We start from the raw sequence: 18,035 nt of genomic DNA on the forward strand, positions 1-18,035 counted from the left end.
CCGCATGCTGAGACTTGGAGAACCACAAGTCCCAGCATGTGGGGCATTAATGGGCCCGCTGGGACTTGTAGTCCAACTGTAAAAATAATTTTAAAAGAAAACACACACACAGAGAAGCATAACTTTATTACACACACAAAAACACTCCTCAATTTTACTCCAATATACTTACCAACCCAGGATCCAGTGCTGGTCTCCCTTTTGCATAGCCGGCTCACCCCACACTGAGAGCGGGGTGAGCCAGCTTACTCCTTCTGTAGCGCTGTCCCAGCGCTACCGAGGCTGATAGCGTCTTGGGCTTATGCATCTCCATGATTGTTAGTATAGTTCTTTTATTTTTCAGACTGGAGATTCTCCACTGGTTTTGGAGGAAGCCGCCGCAAGCAACCACATTAATATTAAAACTGCACCATCAGGTTCTGATTACCTACCTGCCTGAAAATGTATAAATAACCAACCGCCAGTAGGACTCTAGAGATAGCTGCATTTTCATTGGATAAGCACCAGCAGCTGGGAGAGGCCGGTCCAGTGCAGGTATTTCTTACAAAAGTCTGGCCAGACTACGTTGCCAAAGCTGTTTTATAAAAAGGACTGTACTAACAACCTTAAGAAATTACCATTTATTGTACCCAAAAAGGAAAGTTATGGTAGACCTACCTTTGTTAACTTTCTTTCCTTGAAGTCCATGAGAACCACAGGGGACTGGCGGATCCAGGGGGCACCAATCAGCGAAGCTCTTTTAGGATTTCCCAGGATGCCTAGGGCCCTCTCCCCTGCAACCCCACCTCCAGGCTCAACTAGCTCAGTTTTGGTACCAAGCCATAAGCAGGAAGCGGAGAAAGGAAGAGGACAGAGAGAACACATGCCCAAGTACTCATACACAACACGGTACATGGACATGGGTATGGTCATTACAGATTACAGTGTACTATATCACACATAGGAATACCTCAGGAACAAAGTGAAGGGAGGGCGCCCTGTGGTTCCCATGGACTTCAAGGAAAGGAAGTTAACAAAAGTAGGTCTACCATAACTTTCTTTTTCCTTTTCAGGGTCCATGGGTCCCACAGGGGACATCAGGGATGTCTGAAAGCCGTGATCAAGGGAGGGAATTTGTCTGAGGTGTCAGAAGTACCAGACGACCGAAGGAGGCATCCTGGGAGGCGAACGTGTCAAAAGCATAGAATCTAATAAAGGTATGAACCGATGACCACGTTGCAGCCTTGCACAGCTGTTCGGCAGATGCACCCTGGCGTGCTGCCCATGATGGACCAACCTCTCTGGTGAAGTGTGTTTTGATAGAAACAGGAATAGGAAAATTTGCCTGTTGATCAGCCTTGTGGATAGCCATGCAGATCCAGTGAGCAATGGTCTGTTTGTTCGCTGGCCAACCCTTTTTGCGGAATCCATACAATACAAAAAAGGAATTTAATTTTCTGACCGTCTTGGTACGGTCAACATAAATTGTCAGAGCCCTCACCACATCCAATAAGCGTTCGTCTGGAGAGAGACCTTCAGCCGTGAACGCAGGGCCAACAATCTCCTGATTAACAGGAAATCTGGAGACAACCTTAGGAAGGTAAGATGGCTTTGTCCTCAACATCGCCCTATCAGAATGAACAATGAGGAAAGGTGATTTGCAAGAGAGAGTTGACAGGTCGGAAACTCTTCGGGCAGAATCGATGGCCAAAAGGAATACCGTCTTGGCAGTCAGCCACTTGAAATCCGCCGCATATAGCGGTTCAAAAGGGGCTTTAGTCAAAGCCTGTAACACTAGTGATAGGTCCCAAGGTGTTGTAGGAGGGACATATGGAGGTTGGACATGCAGAACCCCTTGAAAGAATGTACAAACATCCGGTAGGAAGGCAATCATCTTCTGGAACCAGACGGATAAAGCGGAGACCTGTACTTTTAAAGACACTAGTCTCAGCCCCATGTCTAGGCCCTTCTGTAGGAATGCCAGGATTCTGGCAACCTTGAAGACCTTCGGGTCATACCTCCTATCCCTGCACCAGGTAAAGTAGGTGTGCCATATCCGGTAATAAATCCGGGAAGACGCCGGCTTGCTCGCCTGGATCATGGTTCTCGCTACTCCGGACGAGAAACCCTTAAGTTTCAGTAAGGCAGTTTCAAGTACTACGCCGTCAAAGACCGTCGCTGAGGGTCCGGGTGTAGGCAAGGTCCCTGAGTCAGCAAGTCCACCGAAGGGGTAAGAGGAATGGAGGTTGTTGTGACATCTGTTCGAGATTGACATACCAGTGCCTGCGTGGCCAGGCCGGAGCTACCAGGATGAGGTTCCCGCCTTCCTGCATGAACTTCCTGATTACTATGGGAATCATGTTGATTGGTGGAAAGACGTATGGAAGATGAAAAGTCCATGGAAACGATAGGACATCCGTGAAGCAGGCGTGAGGATCCCTGGCACTCGACCCGAAATTGGACACTTTGTTGTTTTGTCTGGACGCCATTAGGTCCACATCCGGTAGGTCCCAACGGTCTGTCAGGATGGCAAACACGTCTGGGTGGAGCGACCACTCCCCCGGGTGGATATCTTGTCGGCTCAGGAAGTCTACCTCCCAAATTTGGACACCTGGGAGGAAGACAGCCGACAGAGCCTGAAGGTGCTGTTCCGCCCAAGCGAGGATCTTTGACACCTCTTGGAGAGCCGCTGCACTGCGAATACCTCCCTGGCGATTTATGTACGCCACAGCCGTGGCGTTGTCCGACCTGATCTGCACAGGTTTCCCTTGGAGCAGGTCCTGTGAACGAATCAGGGCGTTGAAAACTGCCCGAAGTTCCAGTACATTGATGGACAGACGGGTTTCCAGAGCAGCCCACAAGCCTTGCAAGCATCGGGATCCTACTACCGCCCCCCCTCCCCCCAGCCTCGAAGACTGGCGACGGCCGTGAATCAAGTGGTCTGTCTGCAGCCACCATTGAAGAGAGGTTTTCACCTCCTGAGTCAATGTGAGGAACGTGTACCTGATGTGGTGAGGTAGACCATCCCACTTCGCCAAGATGAGGCGCTGTAGTGGCCGAGAATGGAATTGAGCCCAATCCACCATATCGAATGTCGATATCATGAGGCCCAAAATCCTCATTGCCCAGTGTATTGAGACTCTTGGACTCTGTAAAAACGACTGGATTCGATGTTGCAGAGAATTGCACTTGTCTCTGGGAAGCGGCATTCTCAAGGACCGGGTATCCAACAGAGCTCCCAGATGCAGCATTTGCTGAGAAGGGATCAGAGAGGATTTCTCCCAGTTTAGGAGCCAACCGTGCAGCTGGAGTGTCGGTGGAGATGTTCTGCCATGATTTTTGTGAAAATCCTGAGAGCCATGGCTAGGCCGAATGGAAGGACCTGGAATTGAAAGTGACGGTTCTGAATAGCAAACCTTAGATACTTCTGGTGTGCTTGCAGAATGGGGACGTCTAAGTACGCATCTCGAATGTCTAGAGAAGGCATTCCCAACCACGGTCCTCAAGGCACACCAACAGTGCAGGTTTTGTAGATATCCAGGCTTGAGCACAGGTGACTTAATTAGTATTTGAGGGATTCTGATTAAACGATCTGTGCTGAAGCCTGGATATCACTAAAACCTGCACTGTTGGTGTGCTTTGAGGACCGTGGTTGGGAATGCCTGGTATAGAGAGACCATATAATCCCCCTCTTCCAGAGCTAGGATTATTGTCCTCAGAGTCTCCATCTGGAATTTTGAAATCTTTACCACTTTGTTGAGTGATTTTAGGTTTAGGATGGGTCTGTATGTTTGGTTTGGTTTTGGAACCAGGAAGAGAGTCGAGTAGTAACCGAGTCCTTTATCGTGTGGAGGGACTGGAATTATAACTCGAGACTGTAAGAGAGAGTTCAGGATTTTTAGTAACTGTTCTGCTTTGTGCCGCACCCAGCCATCCGTTGTTGTGGATAGCCTCCCTGCGGGAGGCGGGTCCCATCATGCAGAGGGCTTGTCAGGGGCCTGTCTAGTGGCCCATGCCTGCTTTGGCTTTCCCTTGTTGGCAGGGGCGTTCCTGGGATAGGATTGCCCTCTGACTTTTCCTTGGGGGCTAAAGGACCGAAAGGAGGAGGTCCTAGGTTTCTGCGGCAGAGCTGTAGGGAGACAAGCCGTCTTGGCAGCCGCCAGAGAGGCTACAATCTTATTAAGCTCCTCCCCCAAATAAATTCTCACCCTTAAAGGGCAACAGTTGTCAAATGTCTTCTTGGATTCCACAACCGCTTTCCATGGCCTGAGCCAAATAATGCGGCGGGCCTGAACGGAGCTCGCAGACGCCTTGGCTGCTAAAGAACCTGCGTCAGACATGGCTTCCATGATATATAACGCTGTCTGTTATGTGATGCACACATAATTTGGCATCCTTGGAAGTATCAGGAGAAAGCTCGTCTTCCACTACCTGAACCCATGGCAAAATGGCTTTTGCCACTATAGTGGGCCTCTGGACTGCACCAGAACACAAAACTATGGCCCTAAGGGACTGCTCTAGGCGTCTGTCCATAGGGTCCTTCAAGACCGACCCAGAGGTATCCGGGAGAACCGAAGGTTTTATTAACCGGGTCACATGGGAATCCACCGGTGGAGGAATCTCCCATGGCTTACAATCCTCAGGGGGGGAAGAGGATATCTGGACAACAGTTTCCTAGGGATATTGGACTTTTTTTCCCCAAAGCCTCCCATTGATCTGTTCTGATCTCCATTAAAGTGATCAGAGTGGGAAAATTGGGCCTTAACCACCTTCTGCTTTTTAAAGACATCTCTGGTCTTAGCAGTAGGTTCAGGCTCCTTAGAGTCGGACAATAGTAGCTCACGGATTGCGTGAATGAGAGCTGCCACATCCGGTGTTTCTGCTTGTGAAGCAGGAGTGTCAGTGGGCATAGGACCATCATCAAGATTAATGTCATCATCATCATCCCGTGTCATCCTGAGCTACAGAGAGCAATGGAGTTAATAGGGGTCTAGTTGGTTGCGCAGCAGCCATTGCATAGCTACCGTAGTCTGCTGCAAGGTCTGCACCGTGGTCGACAGGGCATCCACCCAGGGTGGAGGGGGCTGCACTACAGGAGGTGCAATGGGGGGGATGAAGGCGATCCATTAGGGTGCCCAACAACCAGGGATGTGGAGTCGGTAGATAAATGGTCCGACTCCGACCCCAACTCCTCGTACGGCTGCCCCAACACCTCTGTATTAATATGCGAATGTATTTGATACATTCATTAAAGGAAAGAAAGGCAACATGAATATTATTACTACAGAAACTAGAGGCTGAGAAGCCAACATTCTACTGTATTGAACAGTTTAAGCAAAGGACAAACACATTGTTTGTCCGCTGGTTTGCTTGCTCGTCACCGTTCAATTCACGGACACAAGGAACGATTTCTTTACCGAATCGTTACTGGTGACGAAAAATGGTGCCTGTACATCAATATGAACCAGCGTAAGGAATGGCTTAGCCAAGGTAAACAAACGACCCCGCGCATGAAACAAGATCTTCATCCGCGTAAAAAGAGGTTGTGCGTATGGTGGGAGAGGTCGGCTGAATTAATTTTTCGAGGTATTGAAAACCTTATTGAACGTTGGAAATAATTTGTAAACTACAAGGGAGAATACATTTATAAGTATTGGTGCTCCGAATTGTGCGTTGCGTGCCATATAGTGAAGCACATGAAAAGCATGCTTTTTCACGGTCACTTAACGTGTTCGTTTTGCGGTTACGTGAGGCACTGCATGCATTGGTCTTCATTCTTACAGTAGAGAAGTCATTAATTATCATTTTCGGAGTTGGAGTCGGTGCATTGTTTGCCGACTCCGACCCCAGGTACTCGAAATTTGCTCCAACTCCTCGACTCCAAAGCCCTGCCAACAACTGTTGAAAAGCTGCCCAGGGGGGTTGTTGAGAAACCACCGTGGCAGTGGACTGACCAGGGGGATAAAGCAATTAACACAAAGCCCATCCTGGATAACATCCTGCTCAGACAGGCCCGCAGCACAGCTCTTGCAAGACAGGAGCTGGGGAGACTCAGTCTGATTGCGTCCCCGTTTGGACATATTGCAACACACCCAATAAGGGGGGGGGGGGGGGGGTGTTTACAGTGCACAATAGGTGAATTCAACCAAGGAAAACCTAGAGCCGGCATGTCCAACGTTGGCCCTCCAGATGTTTTGAAACTACACATCCCAGCATGCTTTGCAATAGTTTTAGCATTCTCTAATAGCAAAACTGTGGCAAAGCATGCTGGGATGTGTAGTTTCACAACATCTTAAGGGCCAACGTTGGACATGCCTGACCTAGAGTGATATCACTGCGTGTATGTGACCTTAGAGGCTGAACCTCAGTAATCTTCCAGAGGAGATGAGAAAAAACAGTGGACAGTGCAACAGTACTGACAGAGTGAGAGTAACAGAACTAGCACAATAGTCTCTCTCACACACACACACACACACACACAGCCTAATAAATGCTATCACACCCTGTTATCAACTGCTTGAACTCTAATGGAGTAAGGGGGATTAGGGTGGCTGTGAAAGCAACTATTTAGCCTGTAGGTGGTTTCACAGGGGAGACTGTGCCTGGACTCTGGGAGACCTTCATGCTTTGTAGAAATGGCACCGGTCTGAGAGGAAGGGGGCGAGCACAGAATATCACAGCTAATGGCCGGCAGATCTGCATAGAGATTGGCGCCAAAGCTGGGGGAGGGACTGCAGGCCAAGCGCCACCTCCCCTTGCTGGTCTTCCCCCACCGGGACGCAAAGGAGCCTTTTTAAAATGGGTGCCCCCTCACCCAGGCCTGCGCTCGGTCCCTGGTGGTCCAGTGGAGTCCCTGACTCGAGGGCCCATGTCCACGCCAGCTGCTGCGGCTTTCTCCCACAGTGCGAAGCATGGCAGCGATTTCTGCTCTTTAGGAGAGCCTTACCTGCTCCTGGACGCCAGCCACGCTGCCTGGAGATGTCCGCGGTGCTAGGCGCTGTTCATCACCGCCTGGCTACCCCGCTTGACCGAGGTAGTTGCCGGCAGGAGTGATGCAGCAGCACGCGCCGCCATCAGTGATTGAAGGTGGGGGCTGCCTCAGCCGCTAGAGCGGCAAATGTAAAAGTAAAAAGTGTAAAATAAAAATAAGAGCAGCTTCTAATGGGATTACCTCAAAGAGGTAATCCCTGCCGATTAAATAGGTGCGACTGCTTCCTGCAGGCAGAAAACAAAAACTAAGCTGGTTGAGCCTGGAGGCGGGGTTGCAGGGGAGAGGGCCCTAGGCATCCTGGGAAATCTTAAGAGCTTCGCTAATTGGTGCCTCGGACCCCCTGGATCCGCCTACAACCCCGATGTCCCCTGTGGGACCCCGAAAAGAAAAGACCACTAACAGATGGACGACTAATGTGACCGTCTCTAACAGTGCCACTAATCCACCCGGTACCCACAAAGTACAGGACTTTTATGCTCTATGTTGTCTAAGTGTCTTTTTACAATTTATTACTGTATTTTTCTATATTCTCACTGGCCAGTGAATAATGTGTGATTAAATGAATATAATTAATATTTAATTAATTCTGTCTGGCGCAGGCTCCAGGCTGCGGTCATCCCGGCTGCTTGTGCACTTTTCTCTTCCACTTGACTTTCTGTTAATACAACCCTTTGAGAACATCCAAATTCTTTAGCAATTTCCATTTGAGGTTTTCCCTTGTGGAGTGTGTCAACGATGGTTTTCTACACAACAGTCACGTCAGCCATCTTCCCCAGGATTGTCATTTCTACTGAACCAGACAATTTTTTTTTTTTTAGTTTCACCTTTTAAGTTGAATTACTGAAAAAAGAACTTTTGCACAATATTCCCATTTTTCCGGATTCACCTGTATATTACAAACACTGGCAGACCCTCATATCGGTCTAGTCAGATTATTACCATAACCTTTTTGTTATTTTTATAGACCGCTTTAATAAAAGTTTGTAAAGGGGCACACACACACACACACACACACACACACACACTAGATTGCTAGCTTTGCGGCTGTGAAGTACCTGTATCAGGATCCTATATCACCGTACCTGCAGATCCCAACGGGGCAACTTCTGGAATATGCAGTAGAAGACTCCACAGTCCTGGCTAGCAAATCCCCCACTACCCTCTATTACCGTATGGAGCGTGTACAATATATACCACCCCCAAGACATCGTCACGGGCAAACAACAATAAGATACTAATACTGTCATTCTGTGGGCAGCACAAACACAAAATCTATACAACTTTTTATTCATTTTTCAATTTTCTTGTTTTTCTGCCAAAAGAAAAAAAAAAAAAAAAAAAACTACAAATTTTTCCCAGAAACCGTTTAAATAAGAAACAAAAACAATACACAAAATAAAAAGAACCAAAAATGTAAAAAAAAAAAAATTAGACACTGAGGGCAAGGTAGGCCTCCTATATGGGCGAATGGGGCATGATACAGAATCTCTCAATAGGGTGGGTAGGACGCAGACGTGGGACCGCCTGCAGGGAAACAGGGTGGAAATGGGGGACCCTGGCTGGGTATATAGAAAACTCAAGACTCCACAAATCAATGTACAAGTGAAGGCTCCACACAAAGCCCCCTGGGATGGAGAGTCCCTGGCTCAGTCCGGATGCTGCCTCCGCCCAGCAGGTGGCGTCACACAGTCAGCTTGCAGTGGCACAACTCCTTATACATCTGGCGCCTCAGTTTCGGCATGTCCTGCTGACCAAAGCTGAATGGCAGCTCCAGGGCAAGGAACTTGCTGTACTAGATTAGAAGAAAAGAGGCGATTTACAGTGCATATACGCCTCACTGACATGCATCTTCGATATAGAATAAGGGCAACTTACCTGCAACACAAACGCCCCGCAGTCGCTGTCATTATTCTGTCTGGCAACATTCTGCAGGTGAAACAACCATTAATACCCAGGTCCCAGAGAGGACAGAACGGGTGGGGAATTAAGATACAGCACTCACCATTTTAAAGAGTCCCTTCCAACCATTGACAAACTCCGGACGGTCTTTCTTCACCGCTTCGGCCTGGAGATATTTGGCTATATGCTGGGAGAGGACAAAGTACAGTTATCAGGGAGACATTTACACAGACCATATGTATGTAACAGATCAGGCTAACATAAGAATAAGGCGAAACACGTGTAGCTTCTGCTGCGTGACAAGGTCAGCTTCTTCCCCAACAGGGATTGGTCTCTTTCAGCCAATAAGCTGCATGCAAGGGACGCATGACAGCAGGAATAGACTCACTGTGCTATAACTGCACACAGCCATCATGGCGGGACACAAACCAGAAGTAACCCGTATGTTCTAGCCAGACAGAGCCCCCCGATTATACAGGAAAAGGAATGCAATGTATCATGGAGGATTTACCTTGGGGCAGCGCCTGTTCAGGGTGCGCTGGGAATCAAAGTAAGTAATGGTCCGTTTAGGGACGTCCACGCAGACCAGAGACCAATGGACTTCCAGATGTATTGGAATTAAGAGAAACTGCTTACTAAATAGATCAACCTGGAATCACAGAAACAGGGACTGAGTACATCGGCAGAGTAGGGGACGGGAACAGACACCAGAGTATACACCACCGCGCATCATACATCATATACAGTATAGGACGGAGCGGGATGCAGACACCAGAGTATACACCACCGCGCATCATACATCATATACAGTATAGGACGTAGCGGGATACAGACACCAGAGTATACACCACATACAGTATAGGACGGCGCAGGATACAGACACCAGAGTATACACCACCGCGCATCATACATTACATACAGTATAGGACGGAGCGGGGTACAGACAGGACACTTACATTTTTCGTCCACCTCTTCACTCCTTCATATCCTTTTGTTCTTAATTTGTCATAGAAAAAGCTGTTGAAGAAATGAACCTGTGGGACAACACAAGGGTGGTAACAGTAAGTGGCCATTGCACAGGACAGCAAAGACGTCCCCTTCCTGTTTCTCACTACATGAGTGTATATAATATATATATATATATATATATATATATATATATATATATATATATATATATATATATATATATATATATATATATATATATATATATAGATGATGGGCGCCTCCTAGTGCAATACGTTTAATACGCTACAGTGAGACCCTTCACCGTCCGTGAGACAAGCACCCCAACCAATTCAGGTGTACCGTTAATAGTGGTCTCCAACCACTATAATAGAAGCTTGATTTTATATAGACCGCGGCTGTCAGGAAATGATTGCTTCCCTTTTAGGTCATCCAAAGTATTTCTGAAAAGATTGACTTTGCCATTCAGCACAATATTCTGGCTGCCGCAGAGTACGGACTGTCGGCTCACTTTGTTTCCGGAAGCAGTCTCTATGTGCTCGGACTTCTATAGCAGCTGCTGGTGGTGGAGGTGACTTCCCAATGGGCAGTGGAAATCTGTCCCTACTCACTCACATTAGTACATTCTCCTTTTCTGAATCCGAAACCATTTATCCAAGCATGTGCTTGATAAAGATGAGGACAACAGACCCCTTGAGCATCTATACAAGGATTGTACACAATCCTGCGCATACAATAGAGCAGCTGATCGGAGGTCTCAGGCGAGAACGGGACGCAACAATTGGGCACTAGATGACAGGTTTCCCTATATGAAGGAACAATGGGTAATCACAGCTGTTCTCTACATAGGCGTCCGAAACGCGTTGGTGGTGCTGTGTTTGGACTGAGGGAGGGAGAGAAGTGGAACTCTCATCGGGCGTATTGTGTGGATCCTACCCGGGTTGTGTCAGCTGAAGTTCCACCTATGCTTGTATGAGAGCCTTTATCCGGTTCCACTCCTTTCCTCTCTCAGGGGACGGAATTGTTTTATGTGGCGCTTTTATGAAATAAAATTGGTGTTACACTATATACACCTCTCCTCTTTTTGGATTTCTGCAATCATTTATGGGAGGAGAACCCTGAAACAAGGTTACCCCTTTTTGTGCTTATCTGTTGCGGAGAAGAGAAGACGCTTGCTATCCTTAAGGGATGTGCGGTAGATATTCAAGCGCTTATTGTTGAGGATTGACCCCCGAATATATCTTCGGATATTACCCCACATTTTATCTATACAAGGATTGGCTGAAGCTCAAACAGCAAGCAAATGTCTATCAGTATCATAGTATAACATTAAGCAAACGCATTCCTCGTGGCTTTAGGGCGCGTAATGCCCCGACGATCGTACAATATTCTGTAGAAAATGCATTGTAGTTATTAATAAATGCATCCTTGACCTGATCCTCCGCGTGATCGAGGAGGAAGGGAGAGAAATGGACATTCCACAAGAACCCATCAAGGCGTCTTTTCAAGCTGACACCAACTTCAATTGGCTTGAGAAACTTGAACAGCAAGTCGCAACATATAAACCTGACCTAGTCCAGTGTAAAAGGCAAAAACTGGCAAAAGTTGACCTTGATTACGAACAGAACTGAGTATATTCGTGGGTTCAAGGAGGTTCCATCAATAGGGGACAACAATTTCATAAACGCCAGTTTAATAAACATGGGTATGGTGCCTTTGCTGATTCATCATCAGAACAGCATACTACAAGTGACTGATGCCAATGTGCCCAGTGTCCCTGGTGCCTCTGCTCATCCGTTCCCTTTAGGGGTACGCACGCGCCAAAGAGAAAACCCCTCAAAAAGGTTCAGGACGCGGTGCGGTGGCCAAAGCAAGAGGGCAGGGAAAACGGGGGAGACCACCCCTCCAGAAATAGTTTTCAATCAAAATCATATACTGACTGACGATGAGACTAAAGTGTTGGGCAGAGGCCTTTCCTTTGTGCCGACAGTCCCATTCAATCACATGTGCTGGGACATAGAGAAATACAAGTTAAAAGAACCCTTTGGTAAACAGCCTGTTCCTGGAGTGGTTCAGGAAGATTTTGGGATACCTACACAACTTAAACTACAGAAGAGATCAACGTTTGAACCAATGTCAAACAATGCTACCATCAAGACATATTCCAGTGTTCTGGACGCACAAGTTAATAACGAGGTTATCGAGTAGCTATCCACTCAGAATGTGAACCATAACCTTACAAAAGGGAGAACAAAAAGCACTCAAAGATCCAGCGCCCTATACCGACCCAATCATGGGGGTTTGGAGGCAGTACAGAGGCTTCTTGTTGATGATGCAAATTATTCTGGCCCTGACATCGTGTTTGCTTTAAGTCTTCTTGAACGAGTGCTTGCTCACAATTATACTCTTTACGACAGTAAGTTTCATATCCAGATGAGCGGCTTCTCGATGGGTAGCAATTTTGCACCCGCGTATGCTAATGCATACATGCAGATGGTAGAAAAAGATATTTTCTTTCCAGACGTCGATGTGTCTGGATGTATCGCTTTCTACACCAGATACATAGACGATCTGTTTATAATCTGGAATGGTTCTGAAGCACAATTTCATGAACTTATCAATGGTCATAATGAGCCCCATAAAATTAACATTTACCACTGTGTGTTTCTGGATGTTCTACTTTGTTGAGGATGGCCTGATTAGTACAACTTTATATAGAAAAACAACTGTGCTTCATGCCAGTAGTTGCCATAACAAATAGTTAAAATTTGGCCTGTCGTACTCCCGAATTAGACGTATCTGCAGTGATTTAGGAGTCGGTTAGTCAGATGGATGCCATGATTGAACGGTTCGTTCGTAGGGTTAGAATAGAAATTTGCTGGTTGAAGATAAGAAAAAGGCCCTATTGGTACCACGTAACAAATTACTTACAAAGCTAAACAATCAACATCTAAACATCACCCATGGGAAGCCAGAGGATTCAGTGTTCGCGAAAACCACCCAAAAAAGTGGGTCCCGGGGACCCTTTACTTCTAAAAATTGGGGCCCTACCCGACGTTTTCTGGATCCCTTTTCCCCAGCACGGCACATGTGGGTCGGGGGGGGGGGGGTGTGTGTGTGAGAAGTATCAATTGGCCCACTCCATATACTAGAAACTATACAAACCTGAACAGTGCGCACCGAAGGCATTTAGGGCATTTTTTTGGGGGGGGGGGGGAGAGAGAGAGAGTGGTGTGTTCACATAGTAGTACCAATTCACATTCCAGCACACAACGTTATGCCCAGTACACATTCCAGCACACCCCGTTATGCCCAGTATACATAATAGTACACACTGTAATTCCCAGTATATATTATAGCACACACCGATATGCCCAGTATATATTATAGCACCTACATGCTTGTTGCTAGGGGTTATATGCTCCTTGCAGGAGTTACATGTTGGGGGGCATATTATGCTGGTTTCCACAGGGGAGGGGGCGTTTTATGCTGGTTGCCATGAGGCGGGGGGGGGGGGGGGGGGGGGAGATTTTATGGTCGTTGCCACAGTTGGGGGCATTTTTGTTGCCACGGAAGGGGGGGTTGTTACCAAAGGCTGGAAAAGCCGACATGCTGCTCTGCAGAGTAGGTGACTCGCTGCTCTGAGTTGTTTTATCCACATCCAGTCCCCTGCCACCCTGACAGTCCGCTCACCTACTCTGCTGAGTGGCTGTTACAGCCGCATCCCATCCCCCCCCTCTCTCAGCAGCGTAGTGGACTTACATGGCGGGGGGCGGCATTTAAGGCAATATCAGCCAATACACACTGCGGGCAATGCTGAGCACACATGGCTCTCACCTCTCCTGGGGGCGCCCTGCTGCCGCTGATGAAGCGATGTCGCACTGCCTCCTGCCTTTCATACAGGGTGACCGGTGGGGGTGCACGGGGGTCTGGACACACGCCGCGGCCAGCACGGAGTCCCAGACCTCGCCATTGTTTCCGGCGCTGGCTGGTAGCTACTGGCGCTGCCTGGTAACCGCGGACGCCACGGAACGCGGGAGATGTAGAAAACATGCTGCTACCCTAGGGTGCGCAGCGGCAGCAACGTGTAAAACCTACAGTGATTGGCTGCCGGGCGGCCACTGTTCACTGATTGGTTCCCGGCGGTCGCTGCAGTGATTGGCTCGCAAAGGCTCACAGGTTCAGCACCACGCGTCCTCAGGGACCCCTTTAGTTTTAAAAACTGAGTCCCTGGGGACCGTTTTAGGGTAAAATACGTGCTATAGAGCGTTTTTGCGAACCCTGGGATTAATAAAGTTGTTAAGAGAAATTGGCCCATGGTGCAATCAGATCCTTCTTTGAATTTAACAGAGTGTAACATCATGCCCTGTTATACGAGGGGGAGGAACCTCAGAGACCTCCTGAGGTTCCTCCCCCTCGTATATAGTGTCGGTAGACACTATAAATACTTTTAAAATAAGGTTGGATAAACATTTATTGGTTAAAAACATCCACGGGTATGAATAAGTAACAATCTGTCTTTAAAATATCAGAACATACTATACAACAAGGGATAAGCTACTATAAACATAGGTTGAACTAGATGGACGCAAGTCTGTATTCAGCCTCACCTACTACGTAACTATGTAAAATCTGATGTTCAATGCATCCAAGCGGCTGGAAGCGAACAATCTCTCTCCCCATGCCCGGGATGTTTTCCTTGTTTGGGTTGTACAACTTGTCGATGTTTGACTAGAGCAGATTCTTTCTGCCACCCCTACAGTGGCCAACGGTACCTTATCCGACAGAGTGACCTGCACGACACGATTCAGTGTTTATATGATTTGGTGTCCGTGCGGGTTACATTGTGTCGGAAAAACAGAGCGTACCCTTAGAGAAAGGATGGCAGGCCATAGATCCTCTATCAAGGCAGCTCTTGAATAAGGTCAGTGACCAACCCGTTGCCGGTCACTTTCTCTTGGCCAAGCATTCAATTCCGATGCTTAAGTATATAATTATGGACCATATACCCAGCGACATCAGACGGGGCAATCGTTCATTGCAGCTCCAGATATGAGGCACAGTAGATAGAGAGGTTGAATACACCGGTGCCCAGCGGCCTCAATGAATTTGCGGGATTACACAGTTTCTTATAACTATACTTACTATATCCCTTTCATTGCTACGGCAGGTTCTTTCCCATTATCAGCATTGATCTTTCATTTATTTTGATACTTTATGACGGAGATATCAGATAGATTTGCAGATACATTTATGTATAGTATTTATTTATTTTATTAGTAGAGCGCTTGGGACTTCTATGGGCTCCTGTCCATTGCAGATGGCGTCTGCATATGGAGGCGGTAACCGGAAGGCCTGGCGCCGTGGGCGTACCAGTATGTAAGTATTATGTGGTGATGCCTGTCCTGATGAAGAAGGAAAATGAAATCGCTACGAAACGTTGACTTCACTAACAGTGTGTTAGAATGTTGGGGACTTGTTTAGTTTCACGGCGGCAGCTCTACGCTACGCTGACAGCTACGTTGTCAGCGCAGCCGGCGCCGTGAAACTCAGACTGGTTTCCTCCGGTCTGTGCCAATTCCCCGGTTGCACCGCACTTCTATTCCCTGGCCGTGCCACCTGGCGCATATCCCCCCACTCCCGGGAGTCACGGCTGCGGTCAGGCTACGGCCTGCCGGCTGTGTGCGCGGCGCTGCTCCCAGCCAGTGACAGCAGCAGACTAGTGAGCACGGTGCTGCCAGTGTCTAGCTCACATGCAGAGAGAGCAGCCAAGATGTCAGCATGACGCAGTCGGCGGAGCGGAGTGATGGGGAAATCGCTGAGGGTAAGTATAAAGCACTGCAGTACACACACACAATATCAACACACATTTCACACAGTAACACAATCAGATCTAGTGTTCCTTCTAGGAACAGGGGCGGGCAGGGCGCAGCGCCATGGAGGCGGACCGGGCCCGCAGTCGTCACTGAAGGGGGCGGGCCCGGCCGCACGAAGGCTCTACACTGCCGGGGAAGCTCCAGGCACCACTATATACTGCGGCGCTGGGCTTCCCCGGTATCACCATAAGAGGAGGAGGCAGGCAGCTGTTTTAGCGGGGTGCTGCCACAGGGGCAGGGCGTATTTTGCCCTTTAAGAATCGGGCAGGGCGCAGCGCCCCGCTAAAACAACCTAGAGGGAACACTAATATCCCAACTATTCACGCCATACCCCCAGTGTCCACGTCGGCGTTGAGTTGATGTTATCAAGTGTGCCGAGCTCGCCACCAAGCCCCACGAGGGGACACTGAGTACGCGGCAAGTAATCCGCGTCCGCTCGCCACGCTTCGAGCTCGGTGGCTCGCCACACTTTATAAAATAGTCTCCACGCCGACGTGGATAGTCGGGGAATGAACAGGTTGGGTGGACGTGGAGAGTGGGGGTTTGAAAAGGAGGCATTTGCCAGTATGTAACATGGAGCACTGGCAAATGCATCCTTTATTGTGCACGAGATGCACTTGCGCCTGCACCGCCTTTTGTGCACGAGACACACGTGCTACCGAACCCCTAACCCCATCTCCCTGAAGCAGACACGGGCAGGGTTGCCGCACCAATTACTGAGACGCTCGTGCGTACAGATGGAGCGCCTCTCCGCCGGTGTCAGTCAGCATAGGGGATCTGGCGGTAACCGGCGCTGTGTGAGAAGCGCTCAGTAGGCTTGCCAGGGACAGAGCTGCAGCTCCCGGGGACAGTACGGTGACTACGTAGCTTAGGATGCCGCCGTGAAACTTCACAAGTACCGCATATTTACAGGACATTGTTATTTTCAGCTCTGACTGGGAGTCGCACCTACCACAGGTAGAAGTGGCCTTACAGTCTCTACGGGCACACGGGTTTACTGGCCAATCCTGAGAAATGTGCCATTGGTATGGTGAAGACAAGTATTTGCGGAACATTGTGGGCAGGACAGGTTACACCTCAGCCCGGTAGGGAAGAAGCGGTTCTCATATGATCTAAGCTAGAGATGAGCGGGTTCCGTTTTACTTGGAACTACACAGATCTCACAGCGGAGCTTATTGGCTATCCAAAACACGTGACAGCCGATAGCCAATCAGAACAATCTGAAATTTCAATAATTTAGTGAAAAGAACCATGCTTTAACCTACTACAAACAAATCTGAGTGAGTGCTGCCACCCTACCCACTATATACAGTATATATCTATATATTTTCGGTACTTGTTTCCTAGCAAGGCGCCCATCATAGGTCATCGCATCCCGCTAATTAAGGTATGCGATTGACCTGATTTTTGCGAGGGGTCGCGGAATACATGTTAAGTAATCCACGGGGCTCGCTGTGCTCGCCACACTACATAAATCCACTCCACGCCGACGTGGATAGTGGGGGTATGAAAAGGTCGGAGGACTCGTACCGCTGCGCTCGCCACGCTTCGGGTTAGCGGTCATAGTGGGGGTGGCGTTAACAATGGCGGTGCATTTAACATAGTAATCCCCCATGAGGGTGCCTGTACAATTAAAAAATCGTTTTGATCGCATGCGATGCGATCAAAATTATTTTTTAATTGTACAGGCACCCTCATGGGGATTACTATGTTAAATGCACCGCCATTGTTAACGCCACCCCCACTATGACCGCCAACCCGAAGTGGCCGAGGTGAGGTAAAGAGGTAGGGTGAGTACGTGAGGCAGGAGGACCCTACTCATAACAGTTAACATACTAAAAATAGGTGGGTGGACGAACGAAAAACAGGATAAGTAGGAACGGAGGGGAACGGAGGCAGGATAGGAGGATCAAAAGAGGTTAGGAGGAGGGATAGGCTAGTCGAAAAAAGTGGTTTTGAGGGAGCGCTTGAAGGAGGTAAGGGAATCAGAAAGCCTGATGGGTGGCGGGAGGTTGTTCCAGTGCAGGGGGGCAGCGCGAGAGAAGTCTTGGACACGGGAGTGGGAGGAGGTGATTAGGTGCTAGGAAACAAGTACCATATTTTCTCATGCGGCAGGGAAATACTGACCTTTTCTGGTACGGCATCCATCACCAAGTCCCCATACATGTTCATTACCTGGAAAAGGACACACGGTAATGTCTGCAACGTGCAACTATAACGACACTCAGCAATATCACTACCTCATATTCCTGTCCTGTCTCTCCCTCCCCCCTCACTACACCTCCATACGGTCCTGTATCTCTACTATTCCTGTACTGACA

General features: G+C 48.4%; 1 protein-coding gene and 1 long non-coding RNA gene across 2 annotated transcripts in view; both read right to left on the reverse strand.

Annotated features, from left to right (window-relative positions):
- Nucleotides 1-6,097: 6,097 nt before the first annotated feature.
- Nucleotides 6,098-6,428, reverse strand: LOC146072902 (uncharacterized). The gene is made up of 2 exons (XR_014473267.1): nucleotides 6,300-6,428; nucleotides 6,098-6,135 (listed from the first exon to the last, which is right to left on the reverse strand). It is a non-coding gene; the product is annotated as an uncharacterized LOC146072902 (long non-coding RNA).
- Nucleotides 6,429-8,241: 1,813 nt separating this feature from the next.
- Nucleotides 8,242-18,035, reverse strand: part of SENP3 (SUMO specific peptidase 3) — an 18,116-nt gene continuing 8,322 nt past the window's right edge. Inside the window, exons 4-9 of the mRNA XM_083180702.1 lie at nucleotides 17,842-17,889; nucleotides 9,826-9,903; nucleotides 9,381-9,518; nucleotides 8,973-9,056; nucleotides 8,846-8,896; nucleotides 8,242-8,762 (exon numbers count right to left, since the gene is read on the reverse strand). Coding sequence (XP_083036828.1) covers nucleotides 8,652-8,762; nucleotides 8,846-8,896; nucleotides 8,973-9,056; nucleotides 9,381-9,518; nucleotides 9,826-9,903; nucleotides 17,842-17,889 — 510 coding nt within the window. The 3' untranslated portion in view covers nucleotides 8,242-8,651. The remainder of the gene's footprint in view (nucleotides 8,763-8,845; nucleotides 8,897-8,972; nucleotides 9,057-9,380; nucleotides 9,519-9,825; nucleotides 9,904-17,841; nucleotides 17,890-18,035) is intronic.

Source organism: Crinia signifera, chromosome 4, assembly GCF_055691185.1.
Source record: "Crinia signifera chromosome 4, ASM5569118v1, whole genome shotgun sequence".
NCBI lineage: Eukaryota > Metazoa > Chordata > Amphibia > Anura > Myobatrachidae > Crinia > Crinia signifera.